The sequence below is a fragment of the Eublepharis macularius genome, chromosome 8, assembly GCF_028583425.1.
Source record: "Eublepharis macularius isolate TG4126 chromosome 8, MPM_Emac_v1.0, whole genome shotgun sequence".
In the NCBI taxonomy this organism is placed as follows: Eukaryota; Metazoa; Chordata; class Lepidosauria; order Squamata; family Eublepharidae; genus Eublepharis; species Eublepharis macularius.
In genome coordinates, this window is record NC_072797.1 from 21,680,957 (window position 1) to 21,705,310 (window position 24,354).

The 24,354-nt window shown below is 40.7% G+C and overlaps 1 protein-coding gene across 2 annotated transcripts in view; it reads right to left on the reverse strand.

Annotated features, from left to right (window-relative positions):
* Positions 1-3,377: 3,377 nt before the first annotated feature.
* Positions 3,378-24,354, reverse strand: part of NPR3 (natriuretic peptide receptor 3) — a 52,099-nt gene continuing 31,122 nt past the window's right edge. The window contains exons 4-8 of one of the 2 annotated variants that reach the window (XM_054986756.1): positions 16,179-16,314; positions 14,844-14,938; positions 13,052-13,184; positions 11,710-11,794; positions 3,378-9,320 (exon numbers count right to left, since the gene is read on the reverse strand). In XM_054986756.1, the coding sequence (XP_054842731.1) occupies positions 9,209-9,320; positions 11,710-11,794; positions 13,052-13,184; positions 14,844-14,938; positions 16,179-16,314 (561 nt within the window). In that variant the 3' untranslated portion in view covers positions 3,378-9,208. Of the gene's footprint in view, positions 9,321-11,709; positions 11,798-13,051; positions 13,185-14,843; positions 14,939-16,178; positions 16,315-24,354 lie in introns of both variants that reach the window. The other variant, XM_054986755.1, reaches the window with a different exon arrangement.

The window sequence follows — 24,354 nt, forward strand, 5'->3', positions numbered from 1 at the left end:
CTCAAAGCAGGGTACAAACACCAAAAATTGTAACAGAATTCTTAAGGGAGACCATTCTTAATTCTTAAAGTCATCATTACTAAAATGTAAGCCAATATTTTCCAGTTGTTGCCACAACACTGTCCCAGGTACACAAAAGTGTGTAACAGTGAAATCCTAATGGGCTTAGACGGGAGTAACTATGCTTAGAATTTCACTGTAAGTCTTATAAAATCCTGCAGTCCTTAACAGCTTTCCCTGGAACAGCCCCCGATGACTTCCCAAGGGACTGTTCTGTAACAAGAGTCAGCTAGTATGACTATTCTAGCATATATGTTACTATTTGGTCACACTAGATATATATCTAAGTCTTGATCATGAGGTCTAAAATCCACAAGTAACATATTCTTTAGTTAGATAAAGTAATGACTTTCTGCTGAAGAAGTGTGCCAAGGATCTCATCCATGGTTTGATATGAATATAAGCCTTTGTGCATTCCAGTTCAGATTTTAAAAGTCACTTTAAAAATACCCTACTGGTTACATTTGCTTTACTTGGTCAAGTGTCTTCTAACAAGTATCACACAGAAGAAACACCAGACAAATTTCTTTAATGTATTTAGTAAATCCTCATAATATAAGTACTGTAGCTTAACATATGAACCTTGGCAGTATCACAGTCACTAGAATATTTTGTCTGCGATATATAGAATGTTAATGTTAGTGGTTAATGAGAAACTTGAACGAAGCACCTTTCATAAACAATCGCTTATATGCTTTAAGATGTTTGCATTCGCTAGGTGCTTTTGGAAAGAAATTAATATATATTTAAAATATATCCACAACATGATACATTGACTTTAGAAAGCCTGAATTTTTACTTTATTTTCAAAATTCAATGCAAGGGATTCTAATGCAAAACAAAAGGCCTTCCCACTTAATCTTCTTAAAGCTAAATCCAGAAAGATGATCTCACTATTCTACCTTCATGCTGGGCCGAAGGTTATTTGCAAAATTTAGTCTTAAGAAGCAGTGACATCATAATAGTTTAAAGAATTATTATTGGCTAACACTTTCCAAGGTCTTTTTTCTAGGGACCTCTACTAACCAAATTTTTTCTGCTTTAACAAAATATTTGCTTGATAAAATCATGCAGAATGCAGGTCAGTTTAAAAGATGTTTCATCTTTCTTTCCATTATTATTGAAAGTGGTTATAAATCACTGACACTGCTTATTTCCAAATATTACTGAGCAGATACAAATATTCATCTTTGAATAGCAATTACAGGCAAGTACAACCCTGTTTTTTAAATAGCATCTGGAGATTTTAGTTCTGTGAGCACATTTAACATTGAATCTTTAACATACTTACAAACGTACAGGTCCAAAGTAGGGACTAGAGATGGGCGTGAACCGGGAAACGCCGGCTTGTCATGGTTCATCGTGTTTCATGAACCACAAACCAGCATGAAATTGTCCAGTTTGTGAACCAGTTTGTTTGGTACATGAATATGTCACTTCTGGGACAGCAGAAGGTCTGCAGAAAGCCCATCCCCTCATTGCCTAGGAAACTGATTGATTTGCGCCAGGCTGTCTGCAGTGACTAACCGAAAAATGAACCAAATGAACCGCCCTAAAAATTGTCGTGGTTCATCAGAAATGCCCTCTAACAAATCGTTGGTTCATGAACCACGAACTGGCCCGGTTCGTGACAAACTCTGGTTCATATTTTGGTTTGTGTCCACCTGTAGTAGGGACATTTATTTATTCTTTGGCAATATTACTTTGTGTTGCTTTTCACTGCTCCAAAAATTAATTCTGGAATTAAAGTATGCAAGGTCTACTAGAGTTTTTCAATTTCTTCATTTATCTGTATATTTCTTTCTCTTTCATGCTACTTATGTATTTGTGCATATTGATAAAACAGTGCACAAAAAGCAATCTTGATGTCACCACACAAAAAGAATATTACATGTACAGTCGCATCAAGTTCATGCTTTTGTAATCAATTTGCATGTGCTTATTGGTAATGTAGAGAAGGAAAAAGATACAAATCAACTGTAGGAACTGAACACTGTGATGAACTGCACTTGTGCAGTGCTTTAAATTGGAAATGAAACGGAACAAAGGAAGATTCCTAATACATCAGTAGTTCAGAACTCCAAAATCCAGTGACATTTTGAGGAATAGAATTTTGGAGGCATCCCTAGTCCAAAGGTTCTTCTGAGAACTTGTGATGGTTGTGCATGTGCCCTTTGAGTGTTATGGCCAAAGTATGTAGGTACATATCTGGAAGCAACAATTTCCCCAACATAATTGGGGAAAGATCCTTAGCATTATTTGTTTTTGGTAATACGTTGCAGTATTTAGGACCAACTTGTCATTAACAGCATAGTCACAGGCACACACCATAAAATTACATTCTTGATGTTAGGACAAAAGAGCAGGCAAGTAGTGTCACCTTAGAAGACTGATCTTGCAACTAAGAAGGAGAAACCTCCCATTTTCTGTTGTTGGATCCGCTTTTGTCTGAGTAACAAGAACCCAAACAGAATCCTGAGCCCCTGCCCAGGAGTGGTCTGTTTCTTTTTTGTCTCTCGACTTATCACCCCTGTAAATTCCTTTTATCTTCTGAGTTAGTATGGGCAGGTGAGAGAAAGAGTTCCACAGCTTCTTCAGGGAAGAAGAAAGTGATCCTTTTCAAAGATAATGCTGCATTTTCTCACATGGGTATATGCAGCTAACCATATTTGGAGCATCTCCATTGTGCACTGCAGGAGAAGGATGTTTCAGGGATCTGGACCTCTCTGGATAATCACAGCTTCTTGATCAATTAGGAAAAGTTTCCTTATTCCTGCAGAGGCTATGTCATCTTGTAGTCATAATGGGTATGATCTGCCAGAGGGTCTTTCTTTTCTTAAAGGAAAGAAAGATCTTTCACTGACACAACTGGTAGTCACTCGCTTCACTTAAGATGTCAGCCTTAGAATTGCTTATGCTCTGTTTCAGCATTTCTTCAACCCTGTATTAGGTTTCTGTTGGCTTTAAATCTTTGCAAATTTGTCCTATTACATTGCTTATTGAAATGTCTTTGAAATTGACTGTACTGACTTACACTGTGTAATCTGCCTTAAGTCTCAGTGAGAAAGAAGGAATAAATAAAAATAAAACATTGCCCAGCTTCAACAAACGGACAAGATATAATCCTCAGGTACTCCAAAAGTTTCTGCTCTCTTGTCAATGCCAAAAAACCCTTGAAACACTTGCTCAAGATTGGAATCACTCAGTTTGAACATCTTGGCACTGCTGAATGGAGACGGAATACCTTGTAGGCGAGTGCTAAGTGGGGGAGGAGAGCGGGGAGAGGGCACGGCAACAAAAACACACAGACACAATGCTGGAGGTAAAGAAGGCCACAACTTTATTAAGATTACAGCTCAGGGAGTGAAGGCGCACATAGGGCACAGATCTGAGTATCGGCTGACCCACCTGCCAAGCTGATGACCCACATGCCCCCTCAAGACCTCTGCTGAAGGGGGGAACCATGGGATGACAGCCAGTGGGATATCACATGGGGATACACTTGGGAGTAAGGTGGACTGACAGCCCCCAACTGGGAATGCATTGGCCATTCCTCACTCCCCAGACCCCTTATGGGGGACCCCCATAATAGGGAAACTGAGCCTGAGGGCCCTGTTTCCCCCCAAATGGATCGGTGCCCAATGCCAATCCGCAGCCTACTAACTCCAAAGTTGTGATGAAAAGGAAGGTTGGGTGGGATGCCACCACGAGCCAAGTGCCAAGGTGCGGGAGCAGGCCTCTAGACCAGGGGCTCACGCCGGATGTCCTGGGCGTGCACCCCTGGCCATTCCCCCGCCCCTTACCACAGGGTGGCCACCATGCCATCTCCCCCACTTGCCTCCCCCGCCCCACCCGCAAACCGGCCCAGCAGTTGAGTCTCGGAGCCGTTGCTTCACAAGGATTTGTGTCTCTGAGATTGTGGTTGTATTTAAGTCACCAACCATGTGAGCCTATCTAGTTGAAGAGCTGACTGCTGGGATGAAATGGTACAGGGCCAGCAGTCAGCAATCAGCAGCTCATGCTTCTTGCCAAATCAACTGGCTTGAGCTCAGGGCAGGAAGACCAAGACACATTCTTCAAGACAACCACTTTCTAGTCTGCACAGACATTACTATCCAAGTACATTATCAAGTGACACAAGGTTCAGTTGTCTCATGCCATCTTCTGTTTACTTGGGCTCTTACATCCATCTCAGCAGAGTATGTCCAGGGCTTTCAGAAAATTGAGGCAGACTGCTTGAGCAAGAAAGCAGATGAGGAAGACAGTGATCATCATATTTACTAAATTTAAAGAGTCAGGTGCCATGGCCTCTCCCAGATGAGCTAGTTTTCCTGTCTCAGTGTTCAGTGTTTCATCAGGATCCATCATGATTTCATCTCTACCCATGGAAATTCCTAGGTTTGGCATGGTGGCATACATATTTTCCAAATAAATGGAATCTTTTGGCATCCTGAAAACTCTGTATAACTAGAATGTACAACATCATAGAGAACCTTATAGAGGTGATACAGATACAAGACTGTCTCCATCTGTAGTCATGGTACTTGATATTCTGGCATTTCTTCAAACCAGGACAGATGAAAAGCTGGCTCCAAATACCAAATAGCCAGTTTGGTGAAGAGTGGTAGGATTCTAATCTGGAGAACTGGGTTTGATTGCCCACTCCTCCGCTTGAAGCCAGGTGGGTGACCCTGGGTCAGTCACAGCTCTTCCAGAGCTCTCTCAGCCCCACCCACCTCACAGGGTGATTGTTGGGGGGATAATAATAACATACTTTGTAAACCGCTCTGAGTGGGTGTTAAGTTGCCCTGAAGGATGGTATATAAATCGAATGTTATCAAAATCAAATGTTACCTTCAAAAATCAACTTGTGGCCTAGGCAACATTTTGAAGCATGAAATTATTCTGTCACAACAGCCAGCCATAACGTGATTCCTCTTAGACACTTTTAAGATGAAAGAGTCCTCCTCCACAGTTGAGACGTCAGTCTTCTTTGTCTGAAGGACGGGGTTAAACACTTTCCTCCCTTTTTCCTCCTCCATGACCAGAGTGAAACTCATGGTGAGTCCAACTATCTAACTATTCATCTTTTGGGCTGAATTTTCTAAGGCTTAGTCCTGGCAAATATAAAGTCTAACCTCAACTTTATTTTATATAGGCTGAGAAATTTTCACATATCCCTTATATATAATCATAAGTGCAATTGTGATTTTAATTGAACTTGGTGGATTGAGTGTTTGCACAGTTAGATCCTAAGTATGAATGAGTTTGGGAGTTAGATGTCTTACATTTAGAAGAGCACTATTCTGTGGTCTGTCCCTGTATATCTTTTGTGTAATAATAAACATGCTAAAAAACAAGATAAAGAATTGTTACCAAACTGTGAAAATAAAAAAAATGCCTCTGTCCCTTAAATTGCTTGATCCCATGGAAGTACTCCAAAATCAACAGATTTGAATATTAGAGCATTAGTTCAGCCACAGTAAAATCCTAATCAGTTCCTCCAGTCTAGTGAAGTAGCAAGTACTTTAAAATGACTTCTGACACATAACTGATTCTGGAATTATAAGCTGAAATCAATTTGTGACGTCATTTTTAAGCTAATGGCAGAATGTAAGCGGCCTAGAAAGCCAAAGCCACTGAATCCAATTTTTGAGTCTCTTCTTTCTTCATTTAAAATTCTAATGAAGATAGTAATTAAAATCTGAATAAGCCTCAGATTTTAATGAAATCTCTAATTTTGTCCTTTCAAAGTAAAAATGGTAATTTTATTTTTAAACAGAAGCCTTATTTCATAGGAAGATTCCTATTTGCAAACCAGATGTCTATCAGTTCAGAAGCATGAATTATGAGCAACAGCTGAAATATGGCTCTTTTGATTTACTAAGCTTGTGCTAATCTGACTTCAAACGAAACAAAGAAGGAAAGAGAGGAAGTTTATTTTTCTTTTTATCGGTCATGCTTCTGTTGGTACATGTAAAACTCTGAATATCATGAAGGGTTGGACAAAGTTGGAAAGCTTGCATATTCCTTTCAAGGGGGACGGTTCAGTAAAATGTATATTTAGTATTACTTACTATCTTTCAGCTGGCTCAGAGTGAACATTTAGATTCTTGTACTTATGATTAAACATCAGCACATTCTTTTGTGTACTATTTGTAGATTTCGGCAACAATACAGTACACAATTATTTCTTTGATTTCTGTTGGACTTTATAGCTAACCCTGTGCTATACTATCTTATTTATTGTGTATGTGTCTACCTGTTCAGTCCACTTTAGATCAAATCATCTAAAAAGGTGGCTTTCACCTGTTTTTGCTGGCAATTTTTATTTCCTTGAACAGTTCGCAGTCTTACAATTGAAAAATTGTAAAAGCTGAAGAGAATGCAGTAAAAACTTTTTTTAAAGCACACACTGATTTATATATAGAGCAGCAAGTTATTACAGAACAGATCACATTCAAGTCCCTTGAGACTGAACCATCTAAACAGGTGGCTTTCAAACTGGTTTCTGAAGAATCCTGCAATTTCTTAGACATTATCAGGGATTCCTCAGTGAAAAGATTAGCAATGACAGGCAAAGTTCCCTGAAGGCAGCTGGTCCTCCATTACTAAGTCTTCCTCTGTACTGTGTAGCCACAGGAAAAAGGCTGTATGTGTTTTAAAGTTTCTGTACACAATTTCGTAGAGGGCAACAGTAAAGCCCTGTCAAATAAATGTCCTCCACAAACTGAATGCATACTTTAAAACATGCCCTAGAATATTCTACAATGTGCTGTGTTCAATGGTGGCCAATGAGGTAGTGTGCTGAAGCAACATGGACAGTGATAGTGGCAGAGAGAGCTGGAGAAGAGGATGTGTGGTTCAGTGGCATAATGCACATTTTGCATGCTGAAGATTCTATATTTACTCTCTGTCACCTGCAATTAAAGGATCTAAGGTGGCAGGTGTTGGGAAACACGTCTTTCTATAGGAAACCACAAGGAGCTACTGGCAACCAGGGCAGACTATACAGAGATGGATGCCCAATAATCAAACCTGATATAAGGCAACTTTATACGTTGTTTAATGAGTCAACACCATGCACAGTGTACAGGTGCTGACTGGCTAGGAGTGCCCAGTGTTTTGCCACTCACAGGAGCTGGCATCTTCCTGTTTTTTACTTCCCAGTGCCCACCTCAGTTGGTTTCCATTGGCAGGTATGTTGGGGTTTCTCAGCTGATAAGTCAATATGAAAAGGACCCTGAAGGCTGAAAGTCTTTAAAAAAATGAACCTGATCTAAAAGCATTTTTCAAACCGACATAAATTAAAAGGTGTGTATGGGGTGGGGTAGTTAAAAAGATCCATGCACCCTTTCAGTAATAGAGAAAGCTGTGCTAAGATAAAGTTCTGCTAGACAACGGATGACAATATTAATATGAATCTTGCCACTATATAAAACAGCAATGCCTGGGAACATAAGGGGAAAGACTGGCCAATATTCAAAAGTTAAAGATACGACTTTTATTTACATCTAAGAAGTTCTGTGCTCATTACTATTCACGTTTTTTTAAAAAAAATAGTTCTTCAAATGTATTCTCACCTTGACTTTTCAAAGTGAAATAAAAAAAAATAGACCTTTTTCTAATAGAAAAATATAAGATAAGAATACCTAAAAATAAAATGGTAACCCGGAATGTCATCTTTTATACAACAACAAATAGGTTTTGTGTTATCTTTACTATACAAAATTCAAATAAGTAATATTTACATAGTTTGGGCCACACTCGGGTCTCAAAGGTGACAAGTGGGGCTTTGGCTTCCTACTGAAGCATTCCAGAGTAGGGATGCTATATCGCATCCTAATACAATATTCATTTACTCGCAAGTAAGTACCACAGGTTTCAATGGAACATACTGCTGAGTAACAGCCTGGTTTTCAAAAACAGATGCATTATGCAGGAACCCAGATTCCTCCATTGCCATGGTTTTCCTGCACAGATCAACATTCTCACCTCCTTTATTGTATTTAAAGCCTGTGCTAGCAACCAAGGGCTGAAGGAAATGGGTAAGCTGGTAGGAAAGGAGAAGAACAAATGAAGAATCAGAACTGAATGTCCAGCTGTCTGTGCATGTGCCTCTGTAGAGAGATTACCATAAAAAACTTTGGCAGTGGCAGGAAGCTTAATTACAGTAACTGGTGGCAGTTAGGCCACATGCAACAGACTGAGATGGGAATAAGGTCTTGAGGTGACAGAATAGACTGGGGTACTACCCTATCTACTACTTCAATTGGAAGCCTAGCAATGACAGGATTCCCTAGAACCTTTCCCTCCAATGTTTTAATGGTTTACTTTCAGGGAGTTTGTATTTCCACCCTCTCTGCTGCTGCTGTTGTTTTTTTGCAACCGTTTGCAAAAAACGGTTCTAAAATAGGAAAGCCGCGCCAGTCAGTTTGGTATTTTGCAGGGATCTTTATAGTCCCTATTTATATTATGGATATGTTGCACATGTGAGAACTTTGTAGAAATAAATGGTAATTTGCTTAAACCCAAGTTTTTTTTCTTCTCCAGAAACACTGGCATACAGTTGTCTTATCGACACTAACAAAACAAAATCTTCAAGGATCTTCAAAACCAATCTTTGTCTATTTTCTTTCCATAAATTACAGTGTGTGTATTGTACTACTAACACACTCCCTTCCTTACACTGCTGCCCCCAAAAACTAAACATATTTCTGCTCCTGCTATGAAAGTAGCTGTTTTATCTCTGAGATCCCATTTCTTTTACAATTACTCTGGTGTGAGATACAGCTAAAGGAGGACCACCTGAAGTTCAAAAAAAAGGCATCAGGAAGAACCGTTCACATCTCCAAGAAACAAATGGCTGGCCAAAGCAGCCTGATTTAGAATATACAAAGAGCATTAGGAGTATCATGCACAGTGAAAAAAACTCCACTTTGTTTTTGTAATTATCCTTTCCACAAGAGAAAAAGGCCATGCGGCATAATGTGGCTAGTAAATCATTCCTGAGTTTCTGAAAGAAATTAAGACAAAATTACTCTACTTTTAAAATGCCGAGTCCTTAATGAGCCTCTTCTTTTCTGTTGCCATCTTTGGTAGGACCCATTTTTCGATAGATTTTCCCCACAATTTCTTTCTCTCCAGTTCATGCAGCCGAAAAGTGAGATCTGATAGAGTCTTCTCGTAATTGCCGGTGCTTGCCGATATTGTATTCTTCCAGTTGACTTCGCCTCTCAATAGTTATTTTGTATTTTTTTCTGCAACAAAAGGAATGAATGGCACATAATAGGAAAATCTCCTGCTTCTGTTTAGGAAAAGCAATATAATTCCCTTCACAAAAGAATGCCTATGAAGGGCAAATGGGTCTCTAATGATAAATCAAATGAATGAACACTACTGCCGAAAGATTAAAGGGGTGTGTGCCTTGGAGCATTTTCACCTAGCCTAACAGACAAACTGCCCCTTCTTCCACAGATATGAAACTAAGCAGTCAAAACCCAGTAATATGGTTGAAGTTATGGCTGAAACTCATAAAAACAGTTAATTGTTCATGCTCTTAAATATTTAAATAGGCTTAGTTGTATGGTTCCATAAGTACCATAAATAAATGAGATGTAGTAGGTTACTCTTGTGGTTTGCAGTACCACAGACACTAGCATTGTCCTTCTTAGTAGTATATAAACAGACCCCAGTTATCAAAGGTAGAAACAAGTTTGTTCATGTTTTAGTAATAGTTATCTACATTTAATCCCTCCCCCTAAATCTAAGCTTGGTTTGTGAAGTATGAAAGATGTAAAAGATGTGTATGTGCCAATAGGCAGTAAATGGGCACATTAGTATAATTTTTTTCTTCATAACACATACTGACAAACTTCCCACAAATTGGGATCATAAGGAATGGCCCACACTGTATAAAAGAAGGCTTTGTTTTAAGCCTGATTTGAGTCCAGTGACACCTTAGAGACCAAAATAGTTTTCATAGTATAAGCTTTTGAGAGTCAGAGCTCGCTTCTTCAGTTTTAAGCCTGTACGGTATTAGTGATGTGCAGCAGAACATTTTCTTCCTGGTCTGACCCACCAGCACTTCCTCATGGTTTGATATAATAATATAAAATGGTTCTGAACATGTGCAAATTTTCCACGCTGAGAAAAATCAATTTGCTGTAAAGCAAACCTGTAAATGTAATTTAGAGTGGACATTTCAAAAGCCATTTTTATAATGAAACAACTGGAAAGGGGGAGCTGCCACAGTATTAAGCTGAAAGGATGGGTGACTAAGTGCAATATGTATTTATTTATTCACATTAAGGGCTTGTAATGTCTATACTATCACCCTGGCCAGTCCTTCACCATATGATCCATTGCAAAACTTCTGAAGGTGTCTGAAGTAGACATGGGCATGAACAGAAAAAAACCCAAACATGGTGTTCGTTGTTCGTTGCCATCCACGAACAATAAACAACGAACACTGACAAACATGACCTGTTCACGAACATGTTTGTTGTTCGTTGTTCGTGGGGGCCAGCAGGCCCTCCTCCAGCCATCAAGATCCCTACCACGCTACTCCCAGAAACCCTACCTGAGCAGGCAGCAGGAAATGTACCAATAATAAATAATAGCTTGGCCCCAGAGCCTAGCATCAGCCTTGGAACCTGAAAGGGTAGATCCCTACTGCACCACTCCCAGAAACCTTACCTGAGCAGGCAGCAGGAAAGGTACCAGTAATAAATAATAGCTTGGTCCAGAGCCTGGCAGCAGCCCTGGAACTTGAAGAGGTAGATCTCCATATCCCACCACATACAAAGAAAATTCAAGCTCCAATGCACTCTCCCCGTCTCTCTCTCAAAATGCCAACAGCAACTGTCTCTCCCTCACTGTCTGCAAAACCAGAGCTGGGAGCCCCCCTCAAGCCCTGCTGTTTGCTTCCTTGTAACAAATTTGGAGCTCCACACTTGAAAGGAAGACCTGCCTATCAAGCTAAATTGGGCTTAGATTGGGGTTTCCAGGGCAACAGCAGGAGTTCAGACAGAGTTCAGGCAGTCCCTGCCTCCAGTTGCCAAGGGAATTGATTGCAGGTGCCAGATTGTCTGGCTTGAGGAACAGCAACAAATGAGGCTTGCAATGATCACCTGTTTGTTTAGAATGGGGCCTCAGGAACAGCTTGATCTCGAACAGCTGATTGGGCTGTTCGTGGCTTTTTAAAGTTCGTATTGCTGTTCGTGCCCATCTCTAGTCTGAAGTTGGGAGCTCTGACTCTCAAAAGCTCATACTCTGAAAATCTTGTTGGTCTCTAAGGTGCCACTGGACTCAAATCCTGCTGCAAAATTTCAGTTATACACCTATAAGTAAAGCCAATAGCAATTTTAATGATCATGGCTGTGCCTTTGGCACCTGCCATAATCATAGGAGCTGCTAGAGCTACTAGGGATAGTTTGATTCATGCAGCATGGATTCAGGAAAGGCTGATCTCATGGAGAACACAAAATATGGGCAGGCCATTATAGAAATCTGGTGGGCATGAACACACAGCAGAGGCTCTCATTTTGATACCAGCCCTTCTTGATTCCTTTTCTTTGCATGCCCAAAATTATTTTAAAGGTTATAGGGGATGCACACAGACATTATTTTTCTCAAAACTGAACTAACCTGAAAAAGTAGAAGGCCATCAACAATCCTGCTCCTAGCAAGGCACCCACAACAATTCCGGTAACTGCTGACTCTCCTAGGCCACCTGCTTGAAAAATTAAGAAATAAATAAACAGCAGTTCACAGAGAAAATTGTATGCTGCCAATGAAGTTTACTTGACTATGAATAAACCAAACATGAATTAACAAGATGTGCCTTTCTACTTTGATAAATCAATTAATACTAACTTCTTTGTTCTGTAACGTATAAAACATAACTGCACCAAAACTGTAGGTCTCCATTTTGATAGAACAGCAGTTGCTTAAATAAAGCGTTTTAGCTTCTTTTAACGTGGACTGAATGCTTATTTTCCACAATGTAACAGATGGGCTACATTACAGAGTTTTTAAGAGAAAGGCATGTTTATTCATGTTATATGATATTCTTCAAGCCTAGCACAGAATTGTTGTCTTGACGGTTTGATCTTAAGCATATTTTACTCAGGATGCCCCACGAGTTCAGCGGGAGTTACTACCAAAATGAGATTGCACAGGATTGCAACTTAAGAAAGACCTTAGAAAGTCAATGATACTAATTCAGGATGATTTCCAAGATTTTTTTATCCAAATGGGTAAATAAACACTTCAGAGGTCACTGTTTCTCAAATGTATGAAAATGCACCTCTAACTAGTTTTTTCAGCATTCACACTTCCCCCTTTGATCATTGCTGGGCCTCAGCCTACCAGCCCAGCTCCTAATCATCTCGTGTTGCTTTTTCACCACTTGTAGGATACATATACTAATGCACTCGGCTGGATGGTCCTATACACCTCAGTGCATCCTTCTACCTGGCCTATTGTTCTTCCTTTACTCCATGAACAGCTCAAGATGAACAATGTATCCATTGCCAGGTACCTATGTCTTCACTCCCCTCTTGTAGTGACATCAGTGAGATCACAACTCATTCTCTGGAAGATCTTGAAGCTATTCCCACTAAAACATGCAACAGCATTTGAACATAGCCACTTTGCTGGTATCCCACAAGCCTAGGTTTGGAAACAATTAAATGGATCAAACCATGGTGTTGGATTCAGTGTGTCTCTATGTTGCTGCAAAGAGCTATTCCGTGAACTTAAGCCTGCTTTTCTGGGTAGAAGAACTCCCTCCATGACTGGAAGGATACTCTGGATCCAGCCCCCATGATTTAGATCCCATGGAATTTAACAAATGCTCAATGCATTGCTCTGTAAGCAAGTTGTGTGGGCACACATTATAATACTATCAAGATACAAAAGTGTAAGAGTAAGTACATTCCCCAGCACAGAATGTCTGTTACAGGCAAAAAGAAGAAGCTGAACTTACATGATTTGCAGGGTGTATTGCTTGGATGCTCCATACCTCGGTTATCATCTATTCTCAGTTTTGGTTCCCAGAAGTAATTTACATTTGGAAGCATTTCAAGCCGCCCTTGCTTTCCATAATAGTTCCCAATAACCTATGCATAGAAACATTGTAGTAAAATGACAATATATTTCCAACGACCTTTCTCTGGGGAGAGACGGGTATAAAAGATAGTATGTTCAGTGTGAAGTTCAGTTCAGAATTTGGATTAAAATACTGAATTTTGGCTGATTCAGTAAAATCTGGGTATTCCAAATCAAAAATCAGGTATCCTGAATTTTTACCAAATTTTAAAATAAAAATTCAATAAAATTCAGTCATTGTTTTCTATGGCAAAATCACTCCGATGCGAACGTACTCCTGACTGTTCTATAATGACACCCCAGGTTCATGGAGATGAGAACCAGGGGGCCAATTTTATGCCCCCCCCAAATGATGTCCCCACTCATTTGCCATTAGTCCATGTGGGGAAAACTATCGAGGAACTGTCCAGGGGGCTGGTGGTAGCATTTTTCAGGCAAACTCCACTGAATTTTCAGGGGACCTGACTGTTCTCTAAATACCTGCCAAGCTCCAGGCAGATTGGACCCTGGAGGTCAATTCTATGAGCCCCTGAACAAGGTACCCCAACAACTCCATTGTTTCCTATAGGAAAAAAGTCACAGCTGATTCCCATTGCAGAAACACACTGGGGCAAGGCTACCATGGCCAAGGCATGCTCCCAAATGCAACCTGAGCTCATCCCAAAGAAAGCCCAATAGAACCAAACTGAAGCATAGGAATGGAATCCCCCCAGAACCAAACTGAAGCAAGGGACACTGAAGCAAGGGATCCATGTTTTAAGCAAACTGGGCCAAATGGCCCAATTCTATAGGCCCCTGAACAAGCTGCCCCCCGTCATTCTCCATTGGTTCCTATGGGGGGAAAATCCAAGCCTTTTTCCAGCACACAGGAAACCTTAGTCAGCACACAACAGTAACCATTGACCAAAAGCCTCAGAATGCAAACAGAACCAACAAAGCCCAATTGAACTAATGTCAACCAGAAAATCCTACCAGAACCAATGTCAAACCAAAGAATCCCAGAAGAAGCAAACTGAAGCAAGGGGCATTGTTATAAGTTCAACAGAACCAGTGTCACTCAAAGATGCAAAGCAGAACACAGGGCCAATGCAAGCCCAAACACTACAAATGCCAAATCAGAGAATCCCACCAGAACCAATGTCAACCCACAGAATACAGCATCTAACCTAGCAAGCCAGTAATACCAAGACAGCAGCAACACCTGGCAATAACATATGGTAAGCAAGTAACACTGACACACACACAGACACAGTAATGCTGCCTTCCTCCTATTGCCTAGGAAGCCTGCAAATGGGGGACAAGGCAGGGAAACAAGCTGCTGCAACCTTTAAAATGTAATTCCTAGATATTCCCAAATATATCCAGATAATTTGGTAATGTAAACGACGCTTTATCTGAATATATTCGAATATACCATGTATATCCATATATACATGAATAATTCCAAATAGTTATTTTTCAGGTATATATTCAGATATTCGCAGATCTTCAGTCTTCTTCTATTCCAATTATCTAATAATCAACTAAAATAATAGCTAGTTATTCTGAAACTGACCTAGGTAATCCTTGCACAATATTTTTATGAACTAAGGCTGAGACTACAGAGTTTATTCAATTATTCTTTGACATGCTGCTAACTTTTAAAATTGTTTATTTTAAATTAAATTTACCTGCTGTGTCCCAGTTTCTGGATCAGTCATTGCAATTATAGAGAAATCCCCATATCTATCTCCATTGGCATCTATGGATACTGGCCCTGCAATGCCTAGAGAATGGCACATGAAGAATTAGAAAATGAATGACATGAAAACACAGAATACTTCCAAGGAAAACAAGAACAGGAGAAAGCAGAATTCTATGGACTTGATATAGCGAGAAATGTCACCAGTCTTCTAGAACTTCTGGCATTCCAAAAGAAATGGTCAGTTCTGCATTCTTAACATTCCTCAGTAGATAAACAGACAATAGAGGGTTTGGGTGACAAAATTCAAGTCCTATTCCAGAACCACCACACCTGAGTTGAAATAGAATTAAAAAACAAGGGGAAGTTTAATTTACTTGCAGATCTTGGAAGTCTGGATTATGTGGCTTAATTTGCTGGGCTAACGAGTGGAAGATTCTGGCTTGTTATATAAGGGATGACTTTCTTCTAAGCCAATGCCAAATGTTAGGATGAAAAAACCTAACACAGCACTGGCAAGAAAGGGAAGAAAATGGGCATTTGTGCATTTTATCAAATGCAGCATCACAGACACAAAAAGCTTAATGGGCAAAAAATGAAGCAATGTAATAAGGCAAGCTAAGAGATGCACATGAAAAAGACGGATGGCTGCAATCTCTAAAAAACCAGGAATGGGTCAAGAACCCTCATGCTTGCTGAACTATTTTTAAAATGCAGAAAATAAAAGTGAGGCTACAAAATGTCCAGAGTAGATTTTTTTAAAACATGCAGAGTGTACATGTTATCTACACACCCTATTTCAACCAATCATGTCAATCACTTTCACTTTTGTCTACGTTGCCCCTTTTATCTGTGGAGATAGCCAGAGGCAGAAGGGAGGTTTTGAAACACAAAACAATTAGCACAAGGGGTAAATTCAGGGGATGAATCAAGAGAAAAACTTTCTCTGCATCAGGGGAGCTTCATATCTCTATCTTATAAGCCACCTCCTTGTTTTTTGTTGAAGAATTATACTCTGGGAGTTAAAGGTCACTCGGATATACTTCCTGCTTGCAAAATATCACACTGTCCAGATTTTTCTTTAATTTTCCTTCTTGTGGTGTACAGTCCTAAAGTGGGAAAAATCTTCTATTAAGGAGAAGTAAGCCACACCCACATTTTCATAGCATGGCATCAGCAGAAGGCATGGGATATTCACTACAAAAGCCAGAAAGTGTGACGAGTATCAGGGAACTAGACCACTGATTATTATTCCTACAGGTAAACAGATACAACTTTTGGTGCTTAACCCAAATCAAATGGAATACTCCTCAGCTGTTCATACCTTCGTACGTTCTGTTCCATGTCTGATGGACAATCTTTTCTCCATCTTTCTTAGTGAAGCCATTCTTCAGAACTTCTCGTAAAGCCAGAATGTAGAGGATAATAGCATCATGGAATCCTTCCACAAACATATTAACCTAGAAGCAGAGCAAAACTTTGTTACTGCATCAGGCTACTGTTGTGATATCAGAAAGGTTAATGCTCAGCAAAACCCCATTCCGATGAAATTGGATTAACATCAGACAACCATTACAAAACAAGATAAAACTAAACAATACTGAAGTTTAGCTCAGAATTGGTTAATTTTGTGCCAATTATTGCAAACTCTGCATAACAGGATAAAACCAGTCAGTATGTGAACTTACCAAAGATATCTGAAAACATGTGGAAGAGAAGTTAATGATTTCTGTGGCTTTTATTTTAACAAGACAAGGGTTTTATTGCCACTCTCTGATATGTCCTAAGATCAAGCAAGTACACCTGGAGCCATCCTAAAGTATCCTAATGTTTCCTTTCTGTCTGACAGCCACAGACGACTCTTGTTTCAGTTTGGAGCCAGAAGTAGACATTATCTACCAAATGAAAAGGAAGCACTGACTAGCAAAGTGAGTCCTTGGGAAGTTTATGGCCTACAAAAACTACTCTGTTGGTTCCCATTACAGTCAAGCAAAGCAAGTATAAAACTCACAGAGCAACTGGTATGGCACTGATGGCAAAGATGGAGTACATTTTTGTCAGTTAATACAGTAACAACTTTTATAATAGCTGTTAACTGTAGGCAGCTAGTTATTAGTAGACATGGGCACGAACCACAAAAAAAAGAACCACGAGGTTCGTGAATTTTCACAAATCAGGAACCACGAACTGGCACAAAGTGGGGCAAGTTCACAAACCAGTTTGTGGTTCATGGGGTTTAAATGCCCCTTTCCGGCAGCTTAGCAGTGGCAGGGAAAGGGGCATTTGACAGTTTAAAGGGCCCTTTCCCACCTTGCAAGGGGCAGGTCCCTTTAAACTATCAGCTTAATTATCCCCCCACCTGCCAGATGACAGTTTAAAGGGACCTGCCGTTTGCAAGCAGCAGGGCCCTTTAAATGGCCCAAACCTCAGCCCCCACTTGCAGCTCCAGCCCCACACTTACCTTGCCCAGCCACCCTATGGGCCTGCGGCATCCCCTCTCCTCCCACAAGGGGCGGAAAGGCCATTTTTGGCCTCTTCTGCTACTGCATGGGCCTGCAGGGTGGCAGAGGAGGCCCCAAACAGCCTTCCTGCCCCTGCCATTTGAGGGGTGGGAAGGCCATTTTTGGCCTCCTCTGCTGCTGCACGGGCCAGCGCAGTGGCAGAAGAGGCCAAAAACGGCGTTCCCATCCCTTGTGGGAGGAGGGGGAGGAGGCCATGGGCCCGCAGGGCGGCTGGGCAAGGTAAGTGTGGGGCTGGGGGGTGGGGGCTGGGGTTTGGGATGTTTAAAGGGCCCTGCCGCTTGCAAGCATCAGGTCCCTTTAAACTATCAGCTGGAGGCAGCGAGGGTGGGGGATCCCCCTGCTGCCTGCCAGCTGATAGTTTAAAGGGACCTGACACTTGCAAGCAGCAGGAAAAGTTTATACGCCCCTTTAATACGAACCAAACGAACTGGTAGACCAGTTTGTGGAAACGTGCTTCCACAAACCACTGGTTCATAGGGTTTTTTTGGTTTGTATTTGGGTTCGTGCCCATCTCTAGTTATTAGCAGACAATAGAATGACAGAATACCTCACTGAGGTGTTCTTTTAAGAAAATAAGAGCCCTACTGAATAAGACCAGCGGTCCATATAGTCCAGCATCCTGTTTCAGACAACAGCTAGTCAGCTGGCCTGGAGGGCCAACAAACAGGGCATAGAGGCCAAGGCTGTACACAGATATTGCCTCCTAGCACTGGTATTCAGAAGCTTACTGCTCTGAATCCAGAAGTTCCCTTGAATCACCATGGCTAGTACTAGCCACTGATGGACCTATTCTCTATGAATCCTCCATGAATTTGTCAAGTCAAAGGCCATCTATGCTCGTGGTCATCACCATTTTCACTGGCAGTAAAGTCTACATTTTAATTGCTTGTTAAGCAAAGAAGTATTTCCTTTTGTCCACCCTGAATCTATTGTCCATCACCTTTGCCCAACTATTGAGTATCCCTGAGTTCTACGATTATGGGAGAGGAAGAAAAGGTTCATAATCCAGATTCACAACAGTTATTCAGCTTGAGTTACATATTTACACATATCAACCACTAGAACTACTTTCTCATTTAAGGGATGAGGCTGACTGGGAAAGCTGGCTGGATCCAAGCCATTATCTTAAAAGAGTACTTGAAGAATACCAGTGTAAATGCAGGCTAATTGTACCATTTTGTGTTCCATCAAAGCAACTCTGAATGCGTGTAATCCAAAAGAGGGCTGAAATGTATGTTCACTTACTGCTTATAGAGGAATACCTTAAAGGCAGTTTACTGCCTCAAAAACTGCCTACAGTGACTCAAAAAAAATACGAAAGCGGTATAAAATGATTAAAAGACAGTCCAAAACACAACATTCCAGCAAACAATGGAAGGTGACTTGATATAGAGTTAGCAACAGAGAAAAGTAAAGCATAAGTTTGAGAAACGAGAAGTCTCAGGCCTATGAGCCAGATCAAACATCTTTTGACAAGGCCCATTTAAATCTTTGACTAATCTGCCCTTTGGTCTGCATATCTTCCTCTCAGCTATACTAACCAGATAGACAGACCTTTCACTTTGTATGGCAGATGGAAGCATTATGAAAGAGTTCCCCCTCCCTTCCATTTCAAGTAGTGTTTTCAGACATTTGTTAGCAAAGGGCCCAACAAGCTGGTACTGAAGGAAGACAGGAAGGAAAGCATGCATTCATGAATATGGAATGTGCAACTCTCTGTATGAGAAAAAGTGCAAGTACAGTCTTCAGTACAGGTTAAAGTTGGAGTCCTTATGCAAATGTATTTCTTCTTTTCTGTTGTACTAAGGAAAAACACTGCTGAAAAAGGAGCAAAGGAGAAACATCCTTTCCTTGCACACCCTTCCTCCACTCAAGACTCACAGCCTGCTCAGGCTGCTTATGATTAGAAGAATCACACAGCTCCATAGTGTGTCATGTGAGCCTGTTCAGAAATGCTTGCAATTACAGCAGAACTGGCCTGTTGAATTTTAAAGTTTGGTCAACTTAGACTGTTCTCCATATTTCTAGGCCAAAATGTGAGGGAAACCTCCTATTAATCAGACAAAGCACTAAGAGCCTAAGCTCAAGGAGGCAAAAGAAGGGAGTTGTAATTAAACACCTTCTACCTTATAAAGATAGACAACTTTATATATAGTTTTAGTCAAATTAACCAGAAAAGTCAAGTCCAATGTCAATAGCATACAAAGTCCCATTCACAAAAACATATCTTTTGTTCTCTTGTTCCCTTGTTTTCAAAAGTTGCCTTTTGCGGAGCATACACGGTTCTTCAGCATGCAGTCTATGGGAGCCGCTTGTTCTCCTTGTTGGGGGGTACAACAGAGGCGGTGCTCCCAAGAAGATGGCCTTGGAGTAAATATGCTGTGGTTAATTATAGAAATATTGGCTGGAAGAAGACTGTTCTCGAAACGAGCCAAAAGAGATGTGGCCAGCGAAGCTCGTAGCCATCTTCTTGGGAGCACTGCCTCTGTTCTACCCCCCGACAAGGAGAACAAGCGGCTCCCATAGACTGCATGCTGAAGAACCGTGTATGCTCTGCAAAAGGCAACCTTTAAAAACAAGGGAACAAGAGAACAAATGATGTATTTTTGTGAATGGGACTTTGTATGCTATTGACATTGGACTTGACTTTTCTGGTTAATTTGACTAAAACTATATATAAAATTGTCTATCTTTATAAGGTAGAAGGTGTTTAATTACAACTCCCTTCTTTTGCCTCCTTGAGCTTAGGCTCTTAGTGCTTTGTCTGATTAATAGGAGGTTTCCCTCACATTTTGGCCTAGAAATATGGAGAACAGTCTAAGTTGACCAAACTTTAAAATTCAACAGGCCAGTTCTGCTGTAATTGGACTTGACTTTTCTGGTTAATTTGACTAAAAATATATATAAAATTGTCTATCTTTATAAGGTAGAAGGTGTTTAATTACAACTCCCTTCTTTTGCCTCCTTGAGCTTAGGCTCTTTGTCCATATTTCTAGGGCCAATATAACCCAATTCTCGGACTGCCTTTTGCCAACAGGTGAACGTGAAATTTCCTTTGTGTCTGTCACTCACAGCAGAAGCCTCTAGTTACTTCCCCCATATGTCAAGCTAGAAATGTGAATGTTTGGAAGTGCTCAGTCCTGCTTCCTTCCTGTCAGACCAATCAATGTGACTTGGTCTACCTTGTTCTTTAATCAAAGCAATGACTAACCTTTAACCCAGCTTCCCTCATGCTATTAAAAAGGAAGGTTAAGCCAGCCTCAGTGGCCTAATGGGGTGGGGGCCTTGGTTGAGTCTGAGGCAGATTGGGGGTGGGATGAGGCAGGACTTTGGGCTGGGAACCCCATCTGTTCCACAGAGTATTTGGCCAGTAGGATAAACAAAGTTATGTGACATGTGGCGGAGGGAAGGAGAGAGTCACAGGGTGGAAGATGTCGCCTCCTAATTGAGGTGAGTGACCTCCTATAGGAGCAAGAAGCCTTCACTCCGACCAGATGACCTCATAGTACAGTAAAAGGGTAGGGAACTGTGAACCATTTCAACATAGTATGAACTACAGGCAGGCAATTGTTTTCCTAGTCATCTCTCAATCTTAAATTCAACCCCCTCCTTTATTTGTTAAAATTACTGACCTACTACTGCCGCATATGCACTTTCTTTCTTGGCCGACAGAAATTACTTCACCTTTCTCACCTTTTATACCTCTTCTGATCCTCCTGGTTCTTTTTCTTTACATTTTTGTATAGTTTTCCTCTGTGCCATAAGCACGAACTATTTGATCATTCTTCAGTTCTGGCTGCATCTCCCAAATGTTTGATGCAGTACTATGTTTAAACAAAACACGGGTGGAAAATAGAACCATATGAAGGTTTTAGCCAGATGTTGGAGAAACAGTTCAAATTAAAAAAAAAACCAACCCTCTGTGTATCACCTTCATGAATATACTCCAACATGCAATTGGCTTGAGGAAAGGAACATCACAATACTTTAGGAAAAATGATAAATCAGAAGCAAAATTGAATGCTTTCGATGAAAAACAATTATTATCTATTTAACTATTATTTGCTTAATTAGCCAGCAGTGAAAACTTTTACAAATTTCAGCTAGCAGTCTCAGCATTATGAGATCTGGCATGCACAGAAATCAAACCAATAGGTGGCTTGGCCTTCAGAAAATGACTATATTGGCACATCTGGAAAAAGGCACACACAGGTTAAATGCACAAAATTCTTATCCTATTTGCTGGATTCTGACAGCATAAAAAGTTTACAAAACAGATCCTGTACTCCCTGTGCTGAAGAAAAACGGTACTAAGGACTGAAAAAGAGAAGCAAAGTAGAGGAGGTATCATTCTGTTGCATGCTACTCTTGACTGCCTTCCTTCAACTTAACAGGCTTAAAAGTACTGACTGACACACACACAGGTGTTACAGGAACCCTCCCCCCTTTCCCTTGTGCTAAATTCTTTCTCTTTTCAGAAAAAAAACAGGAAGCCATTCTCATATCCCTCCCCAATACATTAAACATGGATTTTTTTAAAAAGGTGAAAGTCAAGTTTTACTAAGTTTTACCAAGTTTTACTAAGGCGATAAACTTCCTGCAATACCCTACATATTCGCTTAGATCATCTGCAAATGCCGTTTCACGTTTTCCTACTCAGAAGTGTAATTATTGGGCAGAGCATTTTTTGTGGCAGTGCAAAGATTGTGAAACTCCACAATCCCAGTGAAGTCCATTCACTTTCATCCTTCTCCGTGTTTAGCTGGCTTGGCATTCCGGACTGATTAGTATTCAGCAGTTGAGGTTGATTAATTACTTTTTTTCAACTACTGGCAACCAGTAGGGAAAAAAGTAAACAATATTAATCAGTCCCAAATGCCAACTGCATCAAGAGTGATGGCGCTGCATGTTCTCTCTTGGGCTTGCTAGTGTGACATGGTTCATTTCTGATCTGACAGTACTGATTTTTGTTTCTTCAGTTTTTGTCATTGGCTGTTCTGTATGCCACTAGACCAAAAGGCAAGGCAGAATTGTTTAAAATAAAGCAGGAAAGCAAGAAGCCTGTTTCTCAACTGCACCACTTCAGGCTGCAAGTGGGGGCTTGCATGGTGGAATGCTCATGACAAAAATATTCCATCCATCTTAGGATGGGCACTTCAGCTAGCAAGAATATACAACTGAAATATACCCATATGGCTACGTTATTAGTAGATATAACATTAGGGGATTGTAGGCTGTGCAACCTTCCCTGAGGTCTGAGGTTTTTGACAAGTTCAGTTGCAGTTTGAAGAATACTGAGAATGGGTGGCTGCAGTGAGGGCATTTCCCAGGTCTGCGCTTTGCTACCCCCATTATATTCTTCTCTGTCTTTAATGAAGGAGATCAATAAAAATGGGGGCACTGCATCTATTGACTAATCAGAAAGCACATGGTTGTTTTGGGGTAGCCTCATACAGATTTCTCTGGGTTATACCAAACATCTGGACCTAACCCATAAATTCTGCGCCTGAGAAGTCTGATTTTGTACTTTATGTATAGTTGTTGTAAAGCTGTTAAGATTATTGTATTAATATTGTTGAACATTAATGTATGTGGAAAGTTTCAGAAAGTACTTACTAAAGATATACCTTTACCATATCAATCTTCAGATGTATTCACTTTTCACTGGGAGTTTAGTTTTGGAAGGGTGCTGAGATCCCTCTTTGGGATTCCTAACTCATTCAAGGAATAACTGTATTATGTAGGTTCAGACTGGCAAAGCACCAAGAGTTATGTCTTATCTTCTTTCTTTGTAAGGGAAAAAATCCTGTGCCTTGATTCATTTCTTTTTTACACATTTCAGATTTCAAAATATGCTCAGTTCAGGTCAGTCCCATGTTCCCCTTTTTTGACATAGCTGAAAATTGTATCTCCTGCCTCTGATCAGCAGAGCAGCACTATAGTAAAATGGGGGATATATCACAGAGATAAATGGCTTACAAATAAGAAGGCAAATTCCCTTCTCTATACACAGTGCCTCTTATTAGGGTTTCCCATTGTATCCTTTTTTACTGCCATACCCTTTAAAAATGGCTTTAAGCGTCTGGCAAGTGTTTGCTTGCCAACTTACCAAACAACAAACCCCATAAATAATCCCCGTACAAAGATTCCTGAAATTGCCTTCCTTACCAGTGAAAACAGTTCCGCCACTTCATTAGATTTAGGGTGAGATACAAAGTCAATGGGAGGTTTTTCCATGGACTTCAAAAGGCTTTGAATCAAGCTCTAACAGAAACAAGAGCCTTGGCTCCAGATCAGACATCCCATTACCTCCGCACCCCCCACCCCCCCCCAAGCTGCTGGAATTAAAATGACGTCATTTTTGCTGCCCACTGGAAGCAAAAGCAAGTTTCTTCCATTTATAAAAGGTATCAACAGTAGCCAGTCAGAAACTCAGCAAAGTTCATAATTGGGGTGTGATCTTTTACCAATGCCAACCATTTGTTAATCAAAAGTGTGATGCTCTTTTACGCAATGATAAACATAATCTATGTTCATCCACAGGCACGTTCCTCTTTCCTTTGGCAAGGAGAACAGGATCGTAGCTGATGTCTCTTGCACTCAATACAAAATAAAGCAGGAAGCTGTGTTCAGCCATGCATGGGGTTGCTTTGTCACTACTCCACCCAGCCTAACAGAGTAGGTTTTAGAAAGTGCAGTACTTGAGTTTTCAGCCCATTGTGGGCATAAACATGGCTGTATGTAAATCACCTACATGCATGGGAAACATGCATGGGTCCTGCACTGCTGCTGCCCTGGCTGACTTTTTAAAAAAACCCACTGGGGTGGGGCAGTAGTGGTCGGGGCAGCCTCTCCTCCTCGAGGCTGGAACCTGACAAAGAGGCAGGCCCAGCTGAGAGAGAGGAAGGACTGGAAGCTGCTGAGGGCAGGTCAAGGGAGAGCTTACCTGCAGGGGGCTAACTTGAAGGAGTGGAAATG